This window comes from Meriones unguiculatus, chromosome 17 (assembly GCF_030254825.1).
Source record: "Meriones unguiculatus strain TT.TT164.6M chromosome 17, Bangor_MerUng_6.1, whole genome shotgun sequence".
In the NCBI taxonomy this organism is placed as follows: Eukaryota; Metazoa; Chordata; class Mammalia; order Rodentia; family Muridae; genus Meriones; species Meriones unguiculatus.
The window spans coordinates 62,126,948-62,149,174 of NC_083364.1; the positions used below are offsets into that span (position 1 = coordinate 62,126,948).

Sequence of the window (22,227 nt, forward strand, 5' to 3'; positions counted from 1 at the left end):
TGAGACAAAGTAAAAACAGCAAGAGCTCAAGACATCTGTTCTTAATGCATCTATAGTTAAGAAGCAGAAAGCAATGTATTCATGCAGGCTAGTTCTTAGCTTGCATTCTCATACTATTGAGTTTAGGGTTCTTTACCTACGGAATGATGCTGACCTCAGTGGGTGGCTAATCCCCCACAGACATGTTCAAAGGCCCATACCCAGGTGACTGTAACACCTGTCATATTTGACAACAAAAACATTACACTCTACTTGAAGAATTGTATCATAATCTAATGAAGGTTGAAAATAAGTATGGAATAATGAAATGACAAACTGCCAGACATTAACATATGTTTAAAAAGGACACTCTATACCATAAAATTATTCATAATGTACAACGAAGAGGAAAATTAACCATAAAATAATAATTATATTAATTTTGAGAAATTACATTCATCTTAAATACATCACCTAAAATAGGCAAATTTAAATATTTATTTGTATCTATGTTTGTAGAAATAATCACATGTAAATGACAGTATTTTACCTAGAATTTTATTTTGTATTACTGCTCCATTTGTGAGTCTTATACTTGCTATGGAAGTCTTTTCAATAGCTTTTGATATAATAAAATTAAAAAAATCTTACAAAGGATTTGTTTAAACTAAAGAAGAAAGCCTAGTGAGATTTTTGGACAAAAATCTCAGAAATAGGTTGTGATGCATTTGTTGGAGACTGAAGTTTATGGCTTAGTGGGTGTAGGCCTGATTTAGCTTACTTAGAAATTTTCCTATTGGTGTTCTGTGTTGGGATGCTGAATTAATGAAGTTTACTAGAGTGTTGCTTACCATGAAAATATTTTCTTTTCTTGTATTTGCTCCTTTTCTAAGTGTTGGTTAGAAAAGTGTTCACCATGAATCCTTTTCTTTTTTCTTTTGCTTCTTCCATACTTAGCTAACTACAGTCCCTTTGCTATTAGCAACCCATGAACGGTAATTGCTAAATGCAGTTACAGGGTGCACTGGGCTCAAACAACAGTACAGCAGACTAGTTAGAGGCAGGGACAGCATTAGTTCCTTTGATTAAGAGCTGGTTTTTTTGTTTGTTTGTTTGGTTGGTTGGTTGTTGTTTGGTTTGGTTTGGTTTTTCCTCGAAAGAAGAATTAGCTTTGGCTGAAACAAGACATTCAAGTTCTATGGAGATGTGAAAGTTTCCTGTAACTGTTTACAATGAGTCCAGCACCCACCAAGGCCAAAGAAGGAGTCCGTTCCCCCGGAGCTGGCACTACAACTCGTATTTATGCACTGGGAATCAAACTCAGGCCCTCTGTAAGAGCGGCATCCACTTTTAACGTGAAGCCATATTTCTAGCCACATCTCTTAGGATTATTAAAATGAATTAATTAATTTATTGTCAGGATATGCTATCATATCCTGGCACTACAACTCGTATTTATGCACTGGGAATCAAACTCAGGCCCTCTGTAAGAGCGGCATCCACTTTTAACGTGAAGCCATATTTCTAGCCACATCTCTTAGGATTATTAAAATGAATTAATTAATTTATTGTCAGGATATGCTATCATACTAACAGGAAGTTTAATGCCCAAAGGAGGTCGTAACCAATGTACATTTAAAATATTTTTTTGTTTGAAGCATAATATGAGTGTTCAGCACTGGAGAAAAATCTACTATAGATCTCTGATTCTATATGTTATATACTTAGATTTGGAGATTGGTAGAAGCTAATAGTCTGTTAATAGACTCAAACAGTTTTATGTGACACTTTCAAGGATGTTAGGTTAGACGCAGAGGAGGGCAATGGATAACTATTAAGTGACTAAGATATACCAAGACAACTTGTAATTTGTCTCTGTACATGCAGCATTCTCATTGCTCCACAATTACTGAATTTCTAACCAGCTTTCTAGCCTTAGAAGAATAGTTAATATAGGAAGGATTTCTTTTTGGGACCTTTAGCCCACAAGAGAATGCCAAGTCTGCATTACATTTTAATGTGACTTTTTGAACTGTTCATTTGCCTATTTCCTCCAACTTTTCAAGATACTCTAATACTATCTTTGTATGTGAATGTTGTCTCCAAAGCTCTCAAAGATGGGCTTATGTGTAAATGAGACAGGTCAGAAGTAGTAAGGAATATCACAAAACTCATGAAATCTAGTGCATGAGAGAAGCTTCAAGACTTATCCTTGGGTGTTCCAGGAGTGTAAGTTAGCTTCAATTATTTATGGAATTAATTAGCTTAATAATGCATTCCTCACTACTGCCATCTTCTTTTCCATTACTACCCCTTTCTCTAAAATGCCTCTTAAACAAATTACTGCCCACGTCATCCCAACACTTATCTCAGAACAGATCTCAGAAGCCACAGAATTAAAACAATAAGTGTAATGGTTATTCTAGCCAGTAGTGATGAACTAGTCACTGTTTAAAAACTCTAAAGGCTTCACTGTCTGTGGTAAGAGTGAAACTCCCTAGTGTTTAAGGTATTTCGATTGCCTTCCTCTCTTTGACTTGCCTTATTATAGAGGTAGAATGGTGACATTCATAAATACATCTTGGATTGGAGAACCTTACAATGCAATAGCAACAGTGAGTTTAGTGCTGGTGGACACACTACGGCATGGTCAACACACTGGAGGAAAAGAAATAGCATAGTCAGCTCAGCCAACCTTCTGCTCACTGCATTGCTTGAAATAGAAGGCTTTAATAATAGATTTTATAAAGATACTAATTTTGAGGTTTTCAAAAAGTAGGTCAGCATGCAAAATAAGATCAAAACCTGATTGTGCAGTGAGCAGTACTGGAGAGATGGATGAACTCACCATTACAGTACATTGAAGTCAGGGATGGACAGAGAACAATTTAAGTTTGAGAATAAGGGTTTATGGATAGAGATATTTGAGATTTAATTCTCTATGTTTTCCTAAATCCTCCACGCCTACAAAAATGGTTCCCTTGTTGCAGCTCTGGTAGAGCAGATTGGTTTTACTTTGAGACAGACAGGAAGGCACTGTTTCTTTGAGATTCTTGGTAAAATGAAACCTGTCCTTCAAGCTGGCTCTGCTAAGACTTCAAGGTCAACATCTGGTGCAAATTTCAGTGTAACCCAATTATAGAAGTTACTCTTCTTCACTGAGAGGAAAATGGGTCACTGATCAAAATAAATGTAAAAACGTGGTGATTATGTTCAAACAAGAAGTGTGGAACTTCGGCCCAGAGATATTCTTTATATTGTGGACAACAGAGGAGCAAATACAGGTCATACCAGAGGGAGCTGACCGGCATCGGGGCACTTTCCAGTGACTTTGGAATTTAGTGGCAGCTGGAAGAGCTGTGGTGTGCTGTTAGTATGTTCCTTTGAGGTACACAGTTTAAAGGATGATCTAAAATCAAAGCGTAGAAGTCTTTGAATGGAATTTTGATGAAAAAGTCCAAAGTATAAAAGAGGTTAAGTATGAAACTAGAGAATCTACTGCGTATGTCTCAGTGGTTATCTAAAGATAGATCCTTCTGTAAATAAAAAAGTAACAATAACAACACACACAATGATACCTGGTTGTTATTATGAATGAGCACAAAAAATAAAGGCTTCCCATACAATGCTATCTTGTGTATTTACAAAAGTTCAGTGAGATAATACTCAGGTTCTGTATTTAAAGAAATTGAGTCATATGTAAGTTAAGTCACAGTTCTCAAAGTCAGAGAACTGGCAGATAAAATGAAATTCAGAAATCATAAAGGAAACATGGAAGAAATGCTCAGGTGAGAATGTGATATCTAATGAGTGAGTCAGATTACTCAGAAACAATGAGGGCAAATTGCAAATCTACAAACTAAACCACAAAAATTCCCTAATGAAATTTCCCACTGAATTTTCCTAATGCTATCCTCTGAAGTATAATTTTAATACATATTCTCAACAATTTTGTAGTCTAAAAGCTTAGTTTTTGAGGGAGAGTTAAGTCATATATCATTAGAATGCTTCCCTATACTTAATTCACAAAACTAAGTGATTAGATTTATTTTTCATACTCAGAGTCCAACACTTATTCCTTTGTTTTTTAAAATTTATTTATTTATTATTAATTACAATTTATTCACTTTGTATCCCAGCTGTAGCCCCCTTCCTCGTCCCCTCCCAACCCCACCCCCCTTCCGTCTGACCCTAGCCTATCAGGTCACATCAGGACTGGCTGCATTGTCTTCCTCTGGGTAGGGCTACTCCCCAAACAGGGGGAGGTGAGCAAAGAGCCAGCCACTGAGTTCATGTCAGAGACAATATCTTTTCACATTACTAGGAAACCCACTAGGTCACTGAGGTGCCAGGGGCAATATCTGTGCAGGGGTTCTAGGTTATCTCCATGAATGGTCCTTGGTTGGAGTATCAGTCTCAGAAAAGAACCTTGGGCCCAGAATTTTTGGTTCTGTTGCTCTCCTTGTGGAGCTCCTGTACCCTCCAGGTCTTTCTATCTTCCCCTTCTTTCTTAAGATTTCCTGCATTCTGCCCAAAATTTGACTATGAGTCTCAGCATCTGCTTTTATACCCTGCTGGGTAGAGTCTTTCAGGGGACTTCTGTGGTAGGCTCCTGTCCAGATCCCTGTTTTTTCTCTCTTCCAATGTCTGTCCTATTTGCCATTCTGAATGAGGATTGCTCATCTGACTCAGTGTCCTCCTTCTTGCTTAGCATTTTCAGGTATACAGATTTTAGTATATTTATCCTATATTATATGTCTAATATCCATTTATAAGTGATAATTTACCATGTGTGTTTTTCTGCTTCTGGGATTCTTCACTCAGGATGATCTTTTCTAGTTCTCACCATTTGCCTGCAAATTTCATGATTTCTTGTTTTTAATTGCTGAGTAGTATTCCATTGTGTAAATTCACGACAATTTGTATATCCATTCCTCAGTTGAGGGACATGTGGTTGTTTCCAGATTCTGGCTATAACAAGTAAAGCTGCTATGAACATGGTTAAGCAAATGTCCTTGTTGTATACTTGAGCATCTTTTTTGAATATATGCCTAGGAGTGGTCTTGCTGGATCTTCAGGAATTCCTGAGGATTCTGAGAAAGCACCAGATTGATTTCCAAAGTAGGTATGTACAAGTTTACATTCCCACCAGCAATGGAGGAAGGTTTGCTTTTCTCCATCTTCTCTCCAGCATGTGTTCTCATTTGAGATTTTTATCTTAGCCATTCTGATTTGCATTTCCCTGATGATTAGGGATGTTGAGCATTTCTTTCAGTGTTTCTCTGCCATTAGATATTCCTCTATTGAGATTTCTGTTTAGCTCTGTACCCCATTTTTTAATTGGATTACTTGATTTTTTGTTGTTCAACTTCTTAAGTTATTCATATATTCTGGATATTAGCCCTGTGTCAGATGTAAGGTTGGTGAACATCCTTTCTCAGACTGTAGGCTGTTGCTTTGTTCTGATGACAATGTCCTTTGCTTTACAGCTTTTCAGTTTCATGAGGTCCCATTTATTGATTGTTGATCTTAGAGTCTGTGTTGTTGTTCTGTTCAGGAAGTTGTCTCCTGTGCCAATGAGTTCAAGGCTCTTCCCCATGTTTTCTTCTAACATATTTAGTGTGTCTGGTTTTATATTGAGGTCTTTGATCCACTTGGACTTCAGTTTTGTGTAGGGTGATAAATATGTATATATTTTTATTTTTCTGCATGTAGACATCCAGTTAGATCAGCACCATTTTTTGAAGATGCTGTCTTTTTTCCATTGTATGTTTTGGCTTGTTTATCCAAAATTAATTATCCATAGGTGTGTGGGGGTTTATTTCTGGGTATTCAGTTTGATTCTATTAACACACCATTCTGTTTCTATGCCAGTTTTTGTTACTATTGTTCTGTAGGACAGTTTGAGAACAGGATGGAGATACCTCCAGACGAACTGTTGTTGTACAGGATTGTTTTCACAATTCTGGGGTTTTTGTTTTCTATATGTAATTGAGAATTTTTCTTGCAAGTTCTGTTAAGAATTGAATTGGTATTTTGATGGGAATTGCATTGAATCTGTAGATTGGTTTTGGCAGAATGGCCATTTTCACTATGTTAATCCTACGGATCCAAGAGCATGGGAGATCTTTCCATCTGATATCTTCTTCAATGTCTTTCTTCAGAGACTTGAAGGTTTTTTTGTTTTGTTTTGTTTTGTTTTCATACAGGTCTTTCACTTGCTTGGTTAGAGTCACATCAAAGTACTTTATGTTATTAGTGGCTATTGTGAAGGGTGTAATTTCCTTAATTTCTTTCTCAGCCCTTTTGTCTTTCATATACAGGAGGGCTACTGATTTTTTTTTTTTTTTTTTTTTTTTTTTAGTTAATTTTGTATCCAGTCACATTGCTGAAGGTGTTTATCAGCTAAAGGAGTTCTCTGGTTGAATTTTGGGTGTCACTCATGGATACTATCATATCATCTGCAAATAATGATAATTTGACTTCTTGCTTTCCGATTTATATCCCCTTGATCTTTAGTTTTCTTATTTCTCTAGCTAGGACCTCAAGTGTTATGTTCAATAGATATGGAGAGAGTGGGCTGCCTTTCTTTGACCCTGATTTCAGTGGGATTGGTTTAAGTTACTCTCCAGATAGTTTGTTGTTGGCTATTGGCTTGGTGTATATCTTCTTTACTAAGTTTAGTTATGTGCCTTGTATCCCTGATCTCTCCAAGACTTTAAACATGAATGCGTGTTGGATTTTGTCAAATGCTTTTTCGGCATCTAAGGAGATGATCATGTGGTTTTGCTCCTTAAGTGATTACTGATTAAGTGATTTTCCAATCTCATTTTATTAACTACTAAGAAGTAAATAAGACTTTTATTTTCTTCCAGAGATGCTATTATTTTTACAACCTCAACAGAAATGCAATGACAGGAGTTAGAATGTTACTGAAATTTACTAACTTCCATTGTACTTCTAGTTTCTGGTCTATTTCAAGCGCACAGTCTGTCCATTGAAAAGTAGCATGTTATTAAAAGCGAGTAAAGCTTGTTTACCATAGGTGAAAATAACTTTAGTTATTAAAACCTACATTTTTAATATTTAGTTTGAATATTCAAAGTTAACTTGGGAAGCTCTACAATTATTTCCACAGTCTTTAAGCATTCTAAATGACCAATACATAATTTTTCTTCTTCTTAGATCATATGAATTCTTTGCGAACTTACAGATTTCTTTCTGTGCTCAATTTTGCTTTGCTTTGTCTGCCAATATCACTCTATTATTGTTATCCAAATCCTGTTCAGTTCTTGTGACTATTCACTCATGCTTAACAGCATCTGAGTCACTTTCCACCTATTCCTGCTGTGTTAAATATACTTTAGTTAAATTTGTTTTTCACTTCATCCAATTTGTATTTTTTACATACCCGCATGCTTCAAATTTTCTAAACCTGTTATCTTCATTTGGGTTTCCATTGCTGTGATGAAATACAATGGCCATAAACAGCTTGGTGAAGAAAGGGTTTATTTCAGCTTGCAGTTCTGTTTCACAGTACATCACTGAGGGACATTGCAGCAGAAACTCAAACATGGAAAGGACCTAGAGGCAAGAGCTGATGCAGAGGCTCTGTAAGAATGGTACTTATTGGCTTACTCCCATCCTTTGCTCACCTGGCTTTCTCATAACACCCAGGACTCCCTGCCTAGGGGTGACACTACCATTGTGGGGAGGGTCCCCCACATCAGCCATCTAATAAGGCAATGTCCCACAGACTTACCTACAGGGCCAACTTACTGCAGTATTTTCTCAATTCTGTTCTTCTCAAATAACTCTAGCTTGTGTGGATTTGACATAAAACTAGAACTCACACCTGTTATTTTCTTTCCTGTGCTATTAATGGTTTGTATATCTGGACAATGTTTCTCAATTTTTAACAAAATTTTACCTTAAGGCTTTCATGAAAAAGACAGCATCTGTTAATTTTCCTGTTAGAACTTAGAACATCTGATAGATGGGTTCTAACTTTGGGTGAAAGTATCATTTGTTTCCATTCAAAACACATATTTTAGAACTTGTTTCGTCAGTTAGCTGTGTCATGAGTACAGAATGTTCTAAAACTTTTTAATTGACTCATCAGATGTACTTACTGTGACCTGTGCACCCCTTCCCTGCAGTCTCTCAACAACCTTGAAGAGAAGAGAATGCGGAGGGAAGAATTTTTTTCTAATTATCATCCTCAGCCATTTCTCTGTGTACATGGCTCATTATTTCTTCAGAAGCTTTGGGAGGAAACTTGTCAAGATTCATACTTAACTGAATAACGTTTGAAGAACTTTTTTTTTCATGTTTCTTTTGCACTATGGAATGCCTTTCAATTTATCAACCTTTGTCAGTGACCTGATGAGACATCTGTGGGATGAAGAGGGCACAGGCCCGTGTATCCCATTCTTACTGAATACTGATTCATACAACTGAATGGGATCCATTTTACATATTTTATCTCTTATAGCTACCAGAATATGATTCCTCTAATGATTTCTTCAAAACATTTTAAATATCACACATAAATAATAGTTTGTACTTTTGCTTGCTTTTGAATAACACTTCTCAATTGACAACTGATTTTTAAATAAAGTGCATTTATCGAAAAAGTCATTAGCATATTGCATGAGAAGTAGAAAATATTGGACTTAGGGATATGGATAATAAAATGGTATTTTCCTCAGTATACAAGTTTTTAAAATCGTTGAGTATCATTTTTGAGGTCAAAATAAATACTTTATAATGAATAAATATCAATTTCAACTTTTGTTTTTAAAAATGTATTTGTTTCAACACACGTGTTTGTACCTTACATTGTTTTTGTTTGTTTGTTTGCCAGTAAAAGAAGGCTTTTAGAAGGGATGAGGAAACACACATACACACATACAGTAAGCACACAGAGAGAAAGACCTTTCACAAAGCAGCTGGGGAAGTAAGGGCCTAACTATATGCTTTTAAAGTTCATATGTTCTCCTTGTAATTTTGAAATTTAATGAAAATTAAGAAGTCTCTATGAGCACAGTAAAATGGAAGACAGACAATCATAATTTCTACAATTCAGTGACATTTTTTAAATATATATTGATAACTGTTCACCTTATCCTTCCTTGGAAGATACGTATTACTGAATACCATCACTATCTCTTGCATAGAAGTCAAAATATCATAAGCAGTATGAATAAATGTAGAATCAATTCACATATGCAAATAAAACTGAAGTTAGCACAGACATACAAATATGAATAAATGCAAAAGGGATAAAACAGCCAAGAATAAAAGCAGCAAGAACTACAAAGATTTATATAATCTATTTTTTTTTGGAGAATAGCTTGACAACATACATTATCACAATTTGTATACCTTCAGATACAGTATTTCCACTATTAAAAATTGTTCCGCAAAAATATATAGCAAAACTTCACTTAAAAAGGTTCCTAATAATGAAAAAAAAATGAGACAAATGAAATATCAGCACTAGCAGAATAGGAAGTTATGGCTTATTTATATTTATGAATATAATATAGATGTTAATATAGCTCATTATTCTTAAATTACATAATAATTCATTCAATAAATACTTTTTAAGAAACTGTTTTCTACCAAACAGTATTCTAAGAGTAAAGTGCATATCAGTGGAAATGGTAATATAAGATAAAGTTTCAGATTTTGTTAAGTTTTAAAATTTCAGGTCATGTATAAAGGAAGAAAAGAAAAAGGAAAAAAAAATCAGTGGCAAAAGTTCTGTAGAGAAAAATGAAGTAAGGTAAGGTAAGGTAAGGTAAGGGTGCGTGGAAAGGGAGGTGTTCTTTTATTAGCTAATGGAGAGCACTTCTCTGATGCAGTGATATTTGAAACCTGAGTGAAGTGAAAGCCAATGAGAAATGTGGGGAACTTGAAAGGAAGGGAAAATGGTATGATCAAAGGGCACAAGTGAAGAGCAAGCAGAGTTTATCTGAGAAACGGTAAGGGGCCGCATGACTAGAGCTCAGCTTAAACGGTGGGAGTGGTGTGCAGTGATTCAAAGGAATGGGTGGGGAAGTGAGATCACTAGGTGCTGGCACTCCATAAAGGGAACCCTAGCTTTTGTTACCAAGAAGGTGGGCACAGCAGGGGCTTGTCATTAATATCAAAAGATCTCACTAACATTTTTGAAGGATCATTCTAGTTGTTTGGCTGGATTACAGGCCAATGGAGGATGATGAGCAAGGAATGGCAGTAAAATATTCCAGAAGGGCGAAGAGATAGAAACTGGATTAGAATAGCTGCATGATGGGTATATATAGACTTAAAGGGAGGTCTCAACATGGTTTTAATGGTTTCGATGTGGAGGGTAGCAGACAAAGAGATGCCAAGAGATAGATCAGCATATGGTGATGTAGAAGGTTGCCTCTGAGATACTGCCAGGTGAGAAAAGACATCTAAAGAAGAATATGCAGAAATGGCCAGCTTTCCTTTGTTTAAAGGCACACCGTGACTCTATCCCTTATCTCCAGCCACCCGCAACAGACTTGTTTTCAGGCACATTAGTTGCTGGAGAACCCATCCCACAGTGGCAATTGGTAACTTTTCCCTTTGGTGACAGAAAGAAACCTGGATCTGAGGAAGTAACCATTGAGCGGCCCTCTGTATTACTGAAGGCAGAGGGTACCCCCAACCACAGTATTTAAGGCTATGGTTGATCCTCTTCGCAGAACCCACCTCTGACTGTTTTCTTGGATGAGGCTTCATTTCTGAGTTCTGATTTTGCCTTTTGGAGTCATTTGAAGGTGGTGTTGCCAGGTGCCATGTCTATATGGGCTTTTTTAGCCCTGGCCTCTGTCCATTGAGGTCTGACCCACTGCATTGCTTGTGGCTTCCCAGATCAGTCCCCACTGCATTCTAGGGATGCCTTACACCTCAAATCTTGGACTAACCCCTCCTTGTCTGTTAGAACTGCATTGTCTGTATTTCAGGGCTCCCCTTTAGGATGCCTCTTGGATAGCCTCTGATCCCATAACCTGGCACCTGACTTAAGGGCCTCTAAACTTAAGTGCTTTTGCAGTCAAATATAGCTTCAGATAGCCATTAGATAATCAATCAAAATGCCCCTCCAGCAGCACCATAGACTCCAACATTTTTGGAGACTTCTGTAATTACTGCCAGCGATTGGTGAAATGGAAAGAAATTTCCCATTTCCTATTTCTTTTTTCTCAGCTCAGTTACAAGCCCTGTTTGTTCTTGTTTCTTCTCCCTATCCCCACACTGTGTAAAGTTCCTTTCTTTAAGTTATGTTTGATGGACTTGTAAGGTTTTTTCGAAGTGGGAGCCAGACCAGGACGTAGCAGGAGGTGTGTGTTGTGGGATCTCTTACAGGAGCAGGCCAACTGCAGCTGGCACACAGCCTGCACACACTTGTTCTCCCATGCAGCGTCAGCTCAAAATCAATCCTCCTAATGTAGAACACAGATCATTTGTTTGTGACTTTGACTCCAAATTCTAGAGTCCATTTCTTCTGCTGCTTCCCTCTGGCCGCTATGCCCTTCACTTGGGCACTTGTTTCTCTTTGATCCTTAACCTTTTCCCTCTTGTCCTATGCCGCAAGACTATCTGGCTCCTGGAGCCAGCTTCTATACCCTTGGGGCTACCACTCTCTGGGCAACTTCCTCTCTTAGCTCTGGGCTTCTCCACCCCTATGGGCCGTCTACTCTACTAAAGACAGTCCCTCCTCCCTGTGCTCTCCTTGGTATTTCCAGTTCCTTTCGGCAGTCCCACAGCTTCAACTCTCAGCTCCCTTTCAGAAATTACAGGAACACATCCCCATGTTATTCCATTCTGCGACCCTGTTTCTCTTCCTTTATGGACTCAGAATTTATTACATCAGCTTAGCCTCAGTACAGATCAATGGCCCAAAACTGGCGAACCTGATTTCAAAGTTCTCACAAGACGTTAACAACTGTTACCTCACAGACAAATGAGCGAATAAGCTCACGTCTGGCAGCCCTCTTTACTGAGAGCCACCAAAGCATCAGCTGCCTTCTCAGTCTCTTCATAAGGCCACAGGCCTCACTCTCCTAGAGCTACTGCTAGAGCTACACACGCTTTAGCGAACCTGAAAAAGAGATAAATCCACAAAAAGATTTTATTGTAACTTTTTACTGATACTTTATTTAAAGATATTATATTTACAAATGACTTATCTCAGTTATCAACCACCTCTGTCTCATGGTGAAATATTGGATTAAAAAAAAAAAGTAAAGGTTATGAAGGTCATGGGGACGTAAAAGCTTAAGTTGTGAATATCTAAGAAAATGTTTCAGGGTCTAAGAAAGTGTTTTAAGGTGTGTAAAAGGTATAAGAAAGTGACCTAAGGTATTAAAAAAAAAGCAGAAAATGTTACAGATTTCTTTCCCACTCTGCATATTGTTATATTAAGACATCAAAAGTTCAGAGTTTTGAAAGTAACCAATCAGGTTCTGATAAACTATTAATGTAGCTCTTGTAAGCATTTACCACTATTATCACAGACATAGCTCAATATTTTTTTCTTCTTTTTTAATATTATTATCATTCATTAAAACTTACTCAATTTGTATTCCTCCCGGCTGTGGTCCCTCCCTCATCTCTTCCCAATCTCACCCTCCCTCCCTCTTCTCCTCCCATACCCCTCCCCTAGTCCCCTGATATCTGACCCTAGCCTATAAAGTCTCATCAGGACTGGCTGCATTGTCTTCCCTGTGGCCTGACAATGCTGCACCCCACAGGAGGAGGTGATCAAAGAGCCAGACACTGAGTTCATGTCAGAGAAGGTCCCTGTTCCCATTACTAAGGTACCCACTTGGAGACTGAGCTGCCACAGGCTACAACTGTGCAGGGGTTCTAGGTTATCTCCATGAATGATCCTTGGTTGGGGTATCATTCTCTTCAGACAGCTCAAGGTTTTAAATTTGCTTTGCTTGTTTTCAAAGTATTGACTTAAAAGTGCTTATCCTTGTGCTAAAACATCTGTCTAATCTACACATATTCTCTGTCTGGATAGAAGAATGAGTGTTCATGCTTTTAGCCCAAAATCTTTTTGGGTCCTCAAGCTTTTACTATGACTCAAAACCTGAGTTCCTACGAAAAAGAAATTTAGTATTTGTAATAGATTACATTAGGGGAAAAAAATTTAAGGGGAGTGAAAGATACAAGTGACTTGAGGCGGTGATTGTGAAGCTAGGGTTCATTTTTAATTTAATTAATCATTAGTACAACAGAAAGTAGAGATGACTGGACACTCAAAACATTAGTAATCTGACCCAATTTAGCGAAAAGAGATTTTTTTTTATAGTTCTGGCAAGTTGTTTTTTTTTTTTCCACGTGCTTTTTGTTTTCTTTTCTTAAAGCTCTTAGAGCTCAGGAAGTCCATAAGTCTAGAAATGAGCTCAAGCTGGACTATAGAAGGATTTAGGACCATAAGATAAAAATCTATATTCTTTCTGACTTTCTTAACTTGTGAAATAGGTTTTCTTTCCCAAAAAGTCTTTTTTTTCCTTCTGAAGAAGGGACATAACTCTATTGATATATACCTATATACCTATGGTTGTATATCAAAAACCATGCTGGAGCCAGGCATGGTGGCACACACCTGTAATCCCATTTCTCAGAGAGGCAGAGGCAGGTGTATCTCTGTGAGTTTGAGGACAGCCTGGTCTACAAAGTGAGTCTAGGACAGCCACACACACAGAGAAACCTGCTTGAAAAACCAAAACCAACCAACCAAACACACACACACACACACACACACACACACAGAACATGCTGGCCTCCAGGCTCCATCAATCCCTCCTCACAAGTACTTGCTCTATATCTCAAAGGCTCCATGGTCCTTCACACCTTCATACCTTTTCACATCCATGGGCTGTGAAATATCCCCATTCAGACTCTATATATCTATATAATGACAAGGGATTTTTCTCCTGCCTTACCTATCTCTTGCTGTCTCTCTATTTTTCACTATTCTCTCTCCAGCTCTCTAGCCATAGCCCTGGCTGAGTCTAGTCTACTTCTTTCTCTTTCTGCTCTGGACTCTTTCAGATGCCTCTGGATACTTTTCTCTCTTATACATAATAAAAAACTTTCACTTTAGTAATGGAGTTATCATGTTGCCAGTTTTTCTATACCCTCCCACATAGAAATTCATTATCATATCTTTGTATTAAAGTGTTATTTATATGCAAATTACATTAACATATATGAGGGAGAATTATTTTAAAAATAAGGACGTGATAAAAATAGTGTTGAATTTATGGACACAAAACGTTTATATAAAACTTGCATTTTCACAAGTAAGACAACTGTCCTTCTCTTTAGATTAAAGTCCTAGATAGTGCAAATATTTTCATTAACATATAATCTTCTATGAGCATTTCAATGATGATCATAGAAAAATAGATATCATAGAAATAAGGAGTTTTAATTTAATAAAAGCAGGCATGACACTGAAGCAAACACTGACATTTTAATAACATTCATTGAAAAGAAACAACACAATTAAAAATTCCGTTTTTGTTTAGTCAAATATTTCATGAACAAATTAGCATTCCTACCTCCGCATCCCCCTTTCTAAAAATATTTCTATCACTGACATGGTTACGTATATTAGTATATTAACACCACTAAACTGGCATCTAACTTAACTAGCTATAGTGGTTTATTTTCAGGTGCCAATAACCTTATATACCAGTAGCTCTCTGCCTTCCTAATGCTAAACCCTTTAATACAGTTCCTCATGTTGTGGTGAACCCCCCAACCATAAAATTATTTTTGCTGCTACTTCATAACTGTAATTTTTCCGCTGTTATGAGTAATAATATAAATAAATGGTATGCAAGATATCTGATATGCAACCAAGTGAAAGGGTCATTCAGTTCCCAAAGGGATCATGATCCACAGGCTGAGAATTACTATTGTATGCCATTGCTATATGCACTTCTAAAAAAATTGTTCAATCCTCATTTCAATCTTATGAAGTAATTTTAAGTAATTATTATAAATAATATTCATTAGGAATAATTATATGAGCATATAGGACAGTTAAATGTGCCTCAAACTATATTTCTAATAGTAAATAATCGCAATCCATACTCATCTTCTCCACAGCCTTATATAAACTGAATAACTTTTACTACCAGTAGATACCTTACTTGATGTTATTTCCATGTTAATAGTTTCAGTTTTATTATATAATAGAATTCTATTACAAAGGAAGGGGAAACCAGTTCTTTATTATCCAGTACCATGGCAGGTTCTTGCTCACCTCAGTTTAGTAAATGTTTATAAATCCACAGCGTGTTCCCATGCTTGAGTTAACAATCAGATACATAAGAAACAAAGTGCTTCATTCTTCAATTCTTTGGACAGTAGTTTGAATGGGAATGCCTGCTCTCCTAGGGTTCATATGTTTGAATACTTTGTCCTCATTTGGTACAACTGTTTGGGAAGATTTGGGAGGTGTTGCCTTGTTGGGGGAGTTGTCACTGGGGTAAGCTTTCGGGTTCCAAAAGTCCATGCCCTTCCACTTAGCTCTGTCTCATGTTTGTTTCTCAAGTTGTAAGCTCTCTCAGATACTGCTCCAGTACCATGGCTGCATGGCCGCTGCCGTGCTCCCCACCACGATGGTCATGGGCTCATCCTGTGCACTGTTAGTCCCCAGTGAACTTCTCTTACTTAAATAAATTGTCTTGGTCATGGTGTCTTATGATAGCAGTAGAAAAGTAACTGATAATTAAATTCATTTATCATTATGCTGAATACTGTAAAAAAATTATACACACGCTGATGCCACACTTCAAATGGCCATAGCGCACTAGATGTTCCCTAACTAGGGTATGCAAATGTCCCACTAATTCAGGAATTCACAGGCACACCCTCAAAACAGGCAACACAAGTGGGAAAGACAATTTAACCTTATGGAGCTAATATGTTCTGGGACCTTTTAATATTTTACATATTATTTTGTTTCTGTAATATATATATATATATATGACTTATTAGACTCTCAGACATCAGTTGTATAAACTTAGCAACATTAATGAACATCCTTGTCAGATTCTTTAATATCTTGTAACTATACATTTTAATATCTTGAATTCAGAATAGAAAAATCATTAGCCAAATATTAAAACATTCATCCCACAAGGATTTTATATTAAAATATGAAACTATACATCATGGACTTAATTCTTATTAAATAATCATTTTATTTATGGCTTTAATCAATAAAACAGATCAATTGTAATATTAATATTTCTTAATTTTCTCAAAATTAATATTTCTTAACTTTCATGGACACAAATCAACATTAATAAAGTTACTAAAACACCTTTTACCTTAGAAATTATGCATTTATTAATGATATTTGAAGTATGTGGTTTTGATCTCTTTTTAAGGCATGGTCGCACTTTGCAGCTTAGATGGGTAACAGACTAGTGTGAGCCTTTTGCTTCCCTAGTGCAAGACCTACAGGTATGAATCACTGTTCCCAGATCTGAGATCATGATACTGTAACCAAATGCATATCAAGGTGACCCTGGGGCCTGACTGAATATAAGTTGAATAGTTAGAATATCTTAAGCTTTCATTACATAGGGTGACCATCTTCAACACAAGTTCCTTTATTCTACATGGAAAAGGCAGATGCAGGTAACAGATAGATTAAAATGATCCCTGAAAATGGGTTTTAAGTATGTAATTTAGGAGAAATAGAAAGATAACTGCTCATCAAAATACCATCAAATTTATTTCCTAAAAACTAATCTGAAAATACTTTTGGGAAATAGCCTAAGCATGTTCAGGTTTCCACCTAAAAATTTACACAAGTACCAAGAATAAAATATTATTCCATGTGAAAATAGAAATGAGGTGTTATACCAAGCAAGGATATAGAGTATATTAAAACACACGTTAATTTTAAGTGAAAGAAACAATCAGAAAAAAAAAATGTGTAGAGTGTGTGATTACAGCTATATGACATGTAGAAAAAAAGGGGAACATGTGAAAAAGCAAGATGCCTAGTCACTGTCCTGGCTTAAAGAAGAAAAGGTGCTGAACTACCAGAATTAAAGAGGAGAAAGTACTGGACAACCAGAGCTCAGAGGAAATACTTAGGACAACTAAATTTGTCTGCCTGATTATAATGGTGGGTTGGTTATAAATTTGAGTGACAGGGAGTGTGGAAACTGCAGTTACAGCAAATAAACAGGTCTGCAGCAAGCGGGGAGGCTTGTGGAGAAGCAGAAGCAAGAAATAATCTGCTCTTTCTGTGTCATACTACCGGGAAACTAAACCTGCTCTAAAAAAAAATGAACTTTGTTTCCCCCATCCCCACCATAGAAGAAAATTCTTGAATTAATTGAGAACTTTGACTTATTAGAATTCTGACATTTCTTTTTTCTTCCCCACACATATTAAAAGCAAGTAATTATTTCTTGGAAAGCAGAATTAAATATTTTTCTGGACACATATTTGTTCTCTCTGTTTTATATCCTTTAAGATATACTTAACTTTAATCTACTAATTTTATAGTTAACCACTAAATTATACATTATTTCACTATAGCTATATATTTTTGGATCTATAATAACATTTTACATTGTCCAAATCCATATATATGCATATATAAACACACACACACACACACATATATATATATATTTGATACTTTGGAGACCTAACACATATTCATTAGTAATATATAGTAATAAATATATATACTATATAATAATATATAGTAACATTAATCATACATATTAGTAATATACAATATGTTACTAATACATATATATGGATGAATTCAGAACTTATATCTTCACTATATGTTTTATAAACCCATAATCTGAATCATATGCAAATTAACTGATTGTTACATTTCTTTGACTGTATAATTTATGCAATATGAGGATCAGTGAAGTATTTCCATTTCACAAAAGCTTTCATTACTGTGGTTCAATAACCTACAGAACATTTTGATATTAAAAAAAAAAGTCAAGCAAGGCAAAATGAAATCTGAAACAACACTTAGCAGTAAATTTTATTAATCCAGAGAGAAGGCCATGCTTTCTAAGACCAGAGTTTTAATAATGGTTTTATAACTTAACTGACTTCTGAGGTTTCTTCAAAAGCAAAAGTATAAAAATATACTTTTCAATCAATTATAGTGTTTTCAAAAGTGAAACCATATACAACCCCAAGTGCTGTATAGAGGATTGGTAGGCAGCACGTCCTTTATGACACCTGATGGGCTGAGAGGAGTAGAGGAGACTGAGGATAATTTTAGTTTGAGATACATTTCCTGATAGATATCCAACTTTCACAGGTGTTCCAAGTTTAGAGGCTTTCTCTTCTAGGAAAATCTAAGGCAGGAATGAACTCACAGTTCAATAGCATATTTTAAAATGCCCCATATCTTATGAGTGTCTGGATATCATATATATATATATATATATATATATATATATATATATATACCATGTACATACCACACACACACACACACCATAAGACCAAAGTTTTGATTTTTGTAAGAAAAACAAACTAGGAAATGGAAAAAGCAGAAAGAATATCAGAATGTATTTTCATTGATATGATTTTTTCAAGTAGAAGTAACTACGATCTATGTGTAATAAAGTTTGATCAAAAAATGAATAAAATACTAAGATTGAGCAGCATGTTAATTGGGTTAGTCTTCTTATATTTCAACAAATTAGAAAATTTTATTCATTAGTACACTTTCCCTTTGTTACCTGCTTCCTTGGGTCTTTTCAATTTTGGTAATTCACAGGAAAGTGAGCTGAGCCTCATTTGTTAGCGATGCTTCAGAAGTAAATGTACAGAATCTTCACTATTTCCTTCATGCTTAAGTGAGCCCAACAAATGGGCAGTTCAGTTGCTTTAATAGTTACAGAACCACACATAATGTTGTCTGTAATTTAAATATAAATTGGACTTCTCCTCTAGGTCTGGACATGCCAGCAATGTATTAGGCTATGTTAGAATAGGTCCATTAGCTAAAGGGAATTTATGTCTTCCTAGCAGAAGGACTTACAAGTGTTTTCCAGTTAAGAAACACAGGAGCTGAATGTGATTGAGAACACGGCATATGTGTACAGAAATACAGAGCAGATCGCAGATCATCTTTCTAGAGATACTTAACAAAAAATTTTACAAGAATTTTTTTTTTTTTCCTGAAGGGACACAAAGGAGTTGATCTAGGGATAAAGGGAGGTGGGGGGCGGGCTGGGATGAGTGGAGGAAGTGGAGGGAGGGAAAACTGCAATCATGCTTCAGTGATGTAATATATGAGAGAAAAATAAAATAAAAGTTAAAAAAAAGCCCAAAAAATAGCAGCAGCTAAGAACTAAGATAGAATAGTTGCAACTAAAATTTATTTAACTTTTCAAAAAAAATTAAGAAATAAGTACATTCTTCTAGGATGATGAATCCATTTTCAAACAAGTCAATGAAGCACTTTTTTTTTTGAGTAAGGATCATTTTAAATACTTGATTTTGTATATTCAGTTCTATCAACTAATTTTATATGTAATTAACACTTAATTTCAATTTGTTTGTGCTCCCTGGAGGCGGAAATATAGATGATATATTGATATCTGATTACCTCCTCATGGCAGTAAAAATTTAATGATAATACATGGAAAAGAATAACAAATTACCCCTCAAGCAATAATTACAATACAAAGTAAGTGCTATAAATCATGTGTAGATTATTCTACACATTTACTTATAAAATATTTTGTAAAATTTAGTAATATTATACCTTATAAAAGTAGATATAGATAAATACATTATTGTAAAATTAGCTTTCACAAATACAAATATGAAATTTTTACGTGTTTGTATTTATTATAATTTATTGTTTTCTAGGTCTTTTATTTAAAAGTTTACAACATTAATTGGTTTTTATGCAAATAATTTTTACATGTTTTGTATCCATAAATGGCAATTAGCATTGGGTAAAAAAACTTTAAAATGTGAACTGTGTGTCTCCTGAGTACATTATTTATACTCATTAGTTATTATATGTAATCATTGTGTATAAAGTGACTTTCATTCTTCTTCACTACAATGCACTGTGACACTATTAGTGATGTCTCCTTGTACTTTACAAATACATCAAGTCTAAATTTTAACTTCGTATTAGTCTTAGATAAAATGACCTTTTAAGTATTTTTTTAATTCTTTGGCGTATCTGTGAAGACTTATCCCAAACATGGAAACGAATAGCATAGGTAGAATTACTACTTTTAATTTTCCATTTATGCCAGCAGGATTTTATAAATCTCCCTGACTTGAGGTAGAGAAAGAAACAGAATTACTTAATACACTATTGTCATTTGTATAGTTTTATGGGAAAGCTTGAAATTTTTAAAAAAACATATACAATTTAAAATTTAACTTCATGCTCTATAATCTTAAAGGATCATAAGAGATTGTCATTGGTTTTGAAAACTGCCTAAAACTGCTACACTATGATTTCAACAAATTAACTTTGCATCCTTTAAAACCATTTACATTTCAATCATATGTTAACAGATTTAAATATTCATTATTGATATTTTTAAAATTCCATAGAACAAATGTTAATATAAAACTATGGACTTTTAATGTATGTAGATCAGTGGCCTATACACAAATTTTCATGGGAAAAAAAAAGAACCTTTGTACTTAAAATATATGCTATACGCGAATAATCTTTTTTCCTAGAAACTTGTCCAACCTGGCTCCTAGGGAGCTGCAGCCTGAGCATCCAGAGCAGACGCGACAGCAGGTCTGGAGAGGTGACCTCTTCAGTGCCTTCTGGAATTTCCCCCCTTTAGCAGTGTTGGAAATAGGTCTGGAAAAGCATAGGAAAGCTATATCAAATTTTTCTTAGGAGGTTTTTTTTTTCTTCCATATTGTTTTGGCAGTTTTGCCTGGTGAAGGTGCTATATGGTATGACAATAAATATTCATCTTTTCCAAATGCATATGGACTTTATTGATAATAAGCTACATAACTAATGAGTGCTCCATGTTAAATGCTCAATATCTTCAAGATAAAAATATTTCATTTGTTCGTTTAAATTAAAATGAAATTTGAAATTTAAATAAACCAGCATCCTTAGAACTACACATTCATAGATGCAAATTCTAAGGAAGCTGAACTAGTTTAGGGTCATATTCTTGATCGAAAATGATTTATGATGCTTCAGAAAAGAACATGACTTTGATATTTTATACTTAAAATTTGTGTTTCTATAAATGTTTAATGATTTATGATTTTCTCCACCCTAGGAAATATGAAATGAATTGATAAAAATATTTCTAAATATATTACACAGATATAAAATAATATTAACATAAATATTTTAAATATATTTGTGTTTTAGATCCAAATCAAAATGTCAATAATTGTATTTTAACAATGAGTTTAAAAGATAATATTATTCTTTAGATCTAAATATATCCATAATTTGTTAAAATAATCAGTATAATTAATTAGAACAAACATGTTTAAATTTAATTTTCCTTAATATATGTTATAAGGCAAGGAATCAAACTAAAGATGATTTGGGTACATTTTCTAAAAGTGCATAAGAATATTGTTGGCACTGCAATATGGGCTACATAATGTTAAATATGGATTTAAAGAGCAGAGCTTACTAAAACAGTGACTACTGAGAGCTAAAATGCTGTCCTATTTGTCCATATCAACTTCTAAATATCTAAGTGAACTTTAGAGATTAAAAACTATTCAGATTCCCATAACATGAATGAAAGTAGGCATAAAATGAAATAATATAATTATTGTTTCTTTTTGGTGTTAACATAATAACTTTAAATAATGATGAAGACAAATTTGAAGTGATGGGTTAAAAAATAATATTATACTTCAAAAATTATTTGTTTCCTGTTCTATGTTTTTATATTGAGATGTTTGATCCTTTAGGAAAAATGATATTTTTATTATTATTCACTTTGATAAATGTCGATATTTAATTTCAGTTGCCTTCATTTTTAGCTATCCTCTCTTAATATATAATTTATACAATTTTATTAATACTTAACACCAATGGATATATTTAAACAATATTATTAATATTTAAAATGTATCTATTCCCATATTTGGTATGATAAAGACAGAGTAAAATTATATTTGTTCAGTACTTAGCATAAACCAGTAAATTATAAAACCAGTGGGACTATTTTT

The 22,227-nt window shown here is 34.9% G+C and overlaps 1 protein-coding gene across 6 annotated transcripts in view; it reads right to left on the bottom strand.

Moving 5' to 3' along the window:
• Epha6 (EPH receptor A6) overlaps positions 1-22,227 on the bottom strand; it is a 955,104-nt gene that overhangs the window by 795,404 nt on the left and 137,473 nt on the right. Inside the window, exon 3 of one of the 6 annotated variants that reach the window (XM_060370602.1) lies at positions 20,756-20,872. The exons of the other annotated variants lie outside the window; for them this stretch is intronic. Coding sequence (XP_060226585.1) covers positions 20,756-20,785 — 30 coding nt within the window. The 5' untranslated portion in view covers positions 20,786-20,872. The remainder of the gene's footprint in view (positions 1-20,755; positions 20,873-22,227) is intronic. 6 annotated transcript variants of the gene reach the window in all.